The sequence below is a fragment of the Limulus polyphemus genome, unplaced genomic scaffold (genome assembly GCF_000517525.1).
Source record: "Limulus polyphemus unplaced genomic scaffold, Limulus_polyphemus-2.1.2 Scaffold8, whole genome shotgun sequence".
In the NCBI taxonomy this organism is placed as follows: domain Eukaryota; kingdom Metazoa; phylum Arthropoda; class Merostomata; order Xiphosura; family Limulidae; genus Limulus; species Limulus polyphemus.
In genome coordinates this window covers 1336017-1343381 of record NW_013665618.1, presented here as the reverse complement: position 1 = coordinate 1343381, position 7365 = coordinate 1336017, and the positions used below count along the sequence as shown (strand labels likewise).

Genomic DNA, 7365 nt, shown 5'->3' with positions numbered 1-7365 from the left:
AGATATTTCCAGAAAGCAGGGGGCGTGACACTAGTCACGTGACCTCGCTGACGCAACAATATGTTATCAGTACATGATAAAAAATTATACAATTATGATGAATATCTAACCAATGTCCACCCATATTTTACAACATGTATGACCAGGTATAGTAGATTTATACCTGATGAATGATAATCATAGATGTTAATCATGTGTTATTAAATATGGATTTTTTAACATAAAAAAATGCAAATGTGAATTGCAATGGTGCTCTTTTACATAAGTACAGAAAGCAAATTTCATGATAGTTGCCAGTTGGGCAATAGCAATGTATAGATATTTACCAAATATGAATAAAATTGGAGAATGTGGTATAAATATTCAAAAATAATCATTTTCACTCAAGGAGTACAATATTTAAAGCATAAGTATGATATTTATACAAGCAAAGCACAATAAGATCACTTTACACCACAAATTTATTTAATAAAAATTCATCTTTACAATTAGGCAGGGTCAAATGCCAATAAAAGCACTTTAGGGTTGAGATCTAAAATGGGGCTTGCCTTTATATAATTTTACATATACTAAAGAATGTTTGGTACTTTCTTCTAAGTTTGAACAATTCTTCCAAATATCTTAGCTTAACTGCTGGACTAAGCCTTAAGGTGTAAAATTTTGGCATTGTTAAGCATAGTTAATCTTGATATCCAGTAAGAATTTATGCAAGATTTTTAGTGACTTATGAATTTTATAAAATAAACTTTCACATCGTTTGATGGAAAAGTTACCAAAGTTTATAGAATTAATATTCAGACACCAGAAAACTGAGAAAGTTTTGCATGAATTGAAGGTGTAACTTAATGAAGAGTGCTTGCTTATGTGTTATGAAAACTTGCACTATATTTTACATTGTGGAGCTTATTAATATTTTAAGCTAATTTTCTGAATAAATGTATACACATTCATGGCAATAATATTAGTATAACTGCCCTTATTTATTTTTATTGAATATATAATTATTTTTCAGTTAAAAGTCTAAATTTGAAAAACTCTAAGCCACTGAATTCAACCATGTCTCCAACTCAATCACTTTCTCCAGGGCCACCTAGTGAGATGTCTATTGCATCACTGATATCTCAAGGGTCACATTCATCATCAAGAATAGTAATTCACAAACAGAATCACATCTCTAGCCATGGTGAGATTTCCAGTTTTTCAACTGTCTTAAACATAGTGTACAATATAATTTACCTTGAAACAAGAAAAGTTTAATATTTTTATAAGGGATATGTTTTTTCAAAAATCTCATAAATTATTTCCTTGCATTATAAATATTATGATTAATAGTACTGGTGTATTATTAGAAAAAATCATAGAAGCATGACTTGGATATTTATTGTAGGATAACAAATAATATAAGTATTGTTACGTCTCCGTTCGTTAATTGATTTTCCGTAAATTCGTTCTGACGAAACTTTAGCGACACGAGTCCTTACTTAATAAAACTGGTTTATTCTTTCCGAATATAACTTTACGATACACTTAATTTCAACAATCGTGCTAAAACAAACTCTATAACAACAAACGTGCTGAACTTCAATAATACTCTCAGACTGCAGATCAATTACTCACTGTCTACACACACATTGTTCCGTCACGTTGTCACCCTCTTATATATATATACCAGACTACCCTATATCTAGTAATCTCCCGACAATTCCCGAAGGTTCGAAAGAAGTGGCGTGACACTAGTCACGTGACCTCGCTGACGCAACAGTATAATCACTTCTTGAACATAAAGTGTTTCAAGTTATTTATATTTTGTATAACAAAACTGATTTCTTTACAGAACATGTAATTATGATGTAACATTTCTTGTCCTGTAACTTCTGAAGTGTAATAATATTAGCTTTGCTCCAAAAACGGTACTATACAGGTGGATTCAGTGCAGTACCTTTTTTAAGTTTGAATGCTGTTTGGAAGTGGAGTATAAATGTAAATGACAGTTGTATAAAGATTAATTAAAGTAGGAAAACAAAATATGGATTAACATTACACTTTGATTGGAATCTCTAAATAGTGAGACAAGAAAAAAACTAATAAATATAAAGTCAACTTACAGTGAGCTATGATGGTCAATTTTAATTCTGATTGATCTGTCATTGTTAGTGTTCAAACTGCTAGTTCGTTTCCAAAAGAACACATTTTCTCCTCTCTCTCTTTTGTCAAAAAAAATATGTGCAGTAATTGGTGTTGTAGTCATTGTTTTGTGTTTCATGATTTATTTGTTTTTTTTTGTATTAAACATACTTAAAATATCAAAAAGAAGAATAGATAAAAAAGGATTAGAATGTGTTTCTGACTTGGATCTATACTAGAGTCTATACTAGTTGGTTGGTGGTACTTAATTATCTTATTCATCCAGCTATCTGCTATATATTCATCTTAAAATTATGGTACAGTTTTACATTTCTCTCAAAGCTGCTACAGAAGTCTCCTTAAATAAACTTGTTTTTTTCATACAGATGTTTGTTCCATAAATTTACCATTAAATTTTATTTAAAAGACATTCCGTTAAATGGCCACATGAGATACACATTTTTTTTTTGTACCAAATGATATTCTAATTATTTATATATAGAAGAGTTTAGGAAACACATCTCTGTCTTTTTTAATTTTAAACAAGAAATAACAAGAACTAAGTTGTTGTGTCAAAGTTGTTCTCAATTGCATTAACTTGTATATAAATCTTTTCAAAAGCCTATGATCGTTTCTTACCTCACAAGTACAGAAAAATGGCAAGATTCTTTTTGTATTTGACTGTTTGTAAAAGTAATACATGGCAAAGAATTAAGTCGTTAAGAATTGGATTTATCAGAATCATCAGGAACTTATATTTCAAACATAATTAGCTATGCTTTGAAAGTGTATTAATGTAGTTTTTTATTAGGTTGTAGAATAAAATATTTTGTTAATATGTAACATAATATATTTGCAATTTATTTTTACATGAATAACCAGCTTAAGTAACAAAAAAAAATTCTGTGATGAAAGTAGAAATTTTAATTACACTTTTAGAAGCATGAATTTGAGGTATGAAGCAGATGTTAATTTTGTTCTGCTGAAAACTACAACTTTATTTGTTCATTTTATGAAAAAGTTATGTAAGCACTATTTGTTTTAATCAAAGTAAATGTGTAATACTTAGCTGAACAGTAGTTGATGTGACCCATTATTTTTTCCACTATAAGACCTATAATGTGTACAATAAACCTTTTTACTTGTTAATGAAAAATTAGTCTGTTTAAAGTGAAGTTACTTCAGTTTCAAATAAAACATTTAAGAGAAAGTAAATACGTTCTGTGAGCTATGATACACATATGGTTATAGTGGCAACGATAAACTAGCATTTAGCTAAAAATCACATCAGAAGCTGTCTCTCTTAAAACAGTGTGAAATATGTAAGAAAATAAAGAACTGTCATTTATTTTTTGTAATTTTCTTGACTGGAATACATGAAATATTTATTTAAAATCTGTTAAAAGGTAGGTTTTTATGTATTTCAATCATCTTTATGAAATAGTTTTGAAACTTTAGCTTGGTTACAGTTCACATGTTAAGTTTTGGTGATGTGTTTTAGCTGATGCACTTTTTAGACTTTGTATTATATTTTAAGTCCTATCTTTTATATTTTGTAAATATCTTTATTTTTTTGTGTGAACATGCATTCCCACTACTTAACGGGGGAAACAAAGTCAGGTAAAAATTATTACAATTTCAGTCACAAGAAGTGTAATTATCAAGCCTTCTGTAGGGAAGACTAACCAAAGCTTTTCTCAAAAACAGACACCAGCCAAGAAAGGTAAAAATGTGCATCAGTAGCCTAAAAATTGTGAATTTTTTGTTCTGTGATTATTTTAATATTTAGATTCTGAATAACTTTAAAACATTTGAGGTTACATTATTGTATATTTTATTATGTAAAGTCTGTTTACATGATAATACCTTATAAGATAGGTCAAGTAAAACCTAGCCAAACGATTGTGATTTCACTGCCTGATATAGTTAATGTTAACATAATTGTATAAGAAACTTTAACATAATAAAGTTATTCATGACTTTAAACAGCTCAAACTTTCTTTTTAATACCTTCCTACTTCATCACTGCCAAGTTTTTGAAAACTAGCCAAATGTAATGATGTATAATTCCCATAGTTACATTATGTGTTTTGAAACATTGAATGTTTGGGTGATAATAATAGCTATACTGGTATTAATGAAGCTTATATTAGATGACCTTAGTCAAGGTATAATTTTGATAACATTGTTTTATTATAGTAAGTGTTTTGGAGAATGTTTAACTTAAAATCACTAAGAGGATTGTAAAGGAAAGACTGAGGAATATACAGTTATACCTAAGGTGAAGAAACATGCACATTGTATGCTGAGGTGTGTTGAAGTTAACAAAAAGAAAAGTTTGGACAGCTTGGTAGTATTGAAATTAAAGTATTAGTACATATGCTGAACTAGTTTTGGACAAAACCCAAACTTCAACTTCTGTCTTCTGTACATACATTCTACTTTTTTTTTTTTTTGCTCCTAGGCTTATTGTCATGAGAGACTTGCCATATTTTTTTACCCGATCATAATTGTTTTAAAGAGAAGAAAATCAGTGAATTTTGCTTTCTGTTTTTAAGCATTGCATACTTGTTTGATTGATTCTTTGGCATGGTACTTTATGGTGTAATGGCAAGAAAATTAATGAGTCTTCCTAGCTTTTTCAGCAAGATATCTTTCTTTGATTTGATCCTAGTGATTAGAAAGTTATTAACTATTTTCACCCTTACGTTCACAAGCATTTTTCATGTCACTTTCCTTTGCTTCAATATATTTTGTGTGATAAAAAGAACTAATAAGCCCATATTACTGTTCAAAGTGTTTACCTTTTTATTTTGTAGTAGTATCTCTTGTTTACAGTTATTCAATGCATCATTCCTGCCCGAGTATAAGTCCTAAAAAGTAATTTAAAATTTTTTTGCATATTAGTATTCTTGGGGGGCCAATTAGAGAAGTCTATTAGGTTGGATATGCTTTGCATGATATTTTGGCAGAGCTAGTGAAGAAGATGATCATTTCTTCTGCCAGTCAACTTTTATTGCCCTCTACTCTAGCAAGGCCTGTTGCATCTTCTGTAGCCAACTCCTCTCAGCCTTTACAAGCCTCTTCTACTAGAAATCTTTCTTTCTCCCAACAGATTCAAAGACAGAGGAGAGGTTAGTTTTCTTCCTTTATTTATTTTATAGTTCTCTGTATAGTGCAGGTTATGTTTACTCGCAATATTGATATAGCACAGAGTTAATCATTGTGCAGAATGGACAATACAGTAGTCCTGTGTTAGTTTTCATAGCTTGTAAATACTCTTTATATTTGTATATATATTTATTTATTTATACATATATAGCAAATCTTGAAGTAATTATACATTATATAAGTACGCTAGCAAATTTCAAAAGTGTCATAATTTAGAAGCACCAACCAAATAATAATTACTTCAAAGAAAACACCAACAGATTATATTTTATTTAAAAATGTAAAATTCTTCAGTTACATCACCAACTCTCTTTATTTAGTATGTATTACAGTAGGTGTCTAAATCTGCATGACTGAACTCTTTCAGTTGGTCTTCACAGCTGGCAGTTTGAATACTTAATAAAGAAGCACATAATCAAGTACAATTTACTTTTTGTAATAGACAATCACACTTTTTTAAATTATGTTACATTTTAATTGTTCTTATATCAATGTTTAAATCAACTTTGAAATAAAATATTTGTTATAATTGTTAAAAGGGTGTATGTTTAGATAAGTTTGATAAACATACACATTGTAAAGTATACTGTTGATGAACTTCTTTCAATATTTTATAAGTTCTGTTATGCAGAAAGTAAAATTGAGTAACTGATTTAATACGACAAATCTAGATTTGTTATTTTTGGAAAAAAATAGTACAGTTGTGTTTTTTAACTAAGCAAAGTTTTTATAATTATTGTTATCTTTGTTTAATGAGATCTATATTATTCCTAGCAAATTCCTAGGAACCATTCAACAAACATATTAACAATCATTACTGTTTAATAACACAATCTCAGTTCCAGTGACAGAAACACTAAGTCTTGTCTGTCTTTAACTTCCTTAAAATTTCCAACTCCTCAAGTTACATTTAAGTTCGTTAAAAAATTATATGTATACAAAAAAATGTGAAGCCAATTTAAAATCATGTTTTATCTAATATATTAAAAGTAGTTTTAGTAGTAGTCAAGAAGTAAGACAGATTATCAACTATTCAAAATAAGATAAAAATTAACTAACAGATTTTTAGATTTGCACTTTGCATTTGTTGAAAAATTATGTAAAACTTTCTTTTTTTGAATCACTCAGTTTGACTTATCTCCAAATATGATCCCTAACTCCATACTTTAATTCTTTTATTCTTTTTTGACATATACAAGTGTTTTATTATTAAATTAAATCATAGATCATTTCAAATAAGTAAAATCTGTCACTGAACTTTTACTTTTCTTACTCATCCAATACCTATTTTCACACAGTAGCCGACCCCCAGTGGCACAGCGGCATGTCTGCGGACTTACAATGGTAGAAACTGGGTTTCGATACCTGTGGTGGGCAGAGCACAGATAGCCCATTGTGTAGCTTTGTGCATAAATTCAAACAAACAAACACAAAGTAGCCAGTTCTTTAATAGAAATTTAATTTTGTCATTCAGAAATTAATATAAGTGCTTTATATATTATTTAAATCATTTTAGAAAATCAGAACTGATCTTGATTTTTATGTAGTTAAATATATATGAATATATACATGTTTTATCTGTTGACTCACCATTGTTGTATAATGCTGAATGTTTGCGTATATACTTTACATGCATGTAGTACGTTGATTATCTTCATTTTTATATATTTTTAATTTCTCACAAACATGTTGCAGTACCTTTAAGTTAAGACCATAATAACCAGTTTAACCGAATATTGTTGGTATATAACAAACAACTAACATAATGATATTAAACATAACCCACACATAGTTAATCTGTAATAATAATTTTACTCTGTGACAAAAATAGTTAATTTTTTAAGCACATACTACTGTTACCTACAAGGCCTTTTTCTGCAGCTATAGAACACATATTACTGTTACCTACAAGACCTTTTTCTGCAGCTATAGAACACATATTACTGTTACCTACAAGACCTTTTTCTGCAGCTATAGAACACATATTACTGTTACCTACAAGACCTTTTTCAGCAGCTATAGAACACATATTACTGTTACCTACAAGACCTTTTCTGCAGCTATAGAACA

The 7365-nt window shown here is 29.1% G+C and overlaps 1 protein-coding gene across 4 annotated transcripts in view; it reads left to right on the top strand.

Moving 5' to 3' along the window:
* LOC106478095 (restin homolog) overlaps window positions 1-7365 on the top strand; it is a 139184-nt gene that overhangs the window by 44240 nt on the left and 87579 nt on the right. The window contains exons 4-6 of one of the 4 annotated variants that reach the window (XM_022381547.1): window positions 1085-1183; window positions 3767-3847; window positions 5157-5258. In XM_022381547.1, coding sequence (XP_022237255.1) covers window positions 1085-1183; window positions 3767-3847; window positions 5157-5258 — 282 coding nt within the window. Of the gene's footprint in view, window positions 1-1012; window positions 1184-3766; window positions 3848-5156; window positions 5259-7365 lie in introns of all 4 variants that reach the window. The other 3 variants (XM_022381545.1, XM_022381552.1, XM_022381557.1) reach the window with 3 other exon arrangements.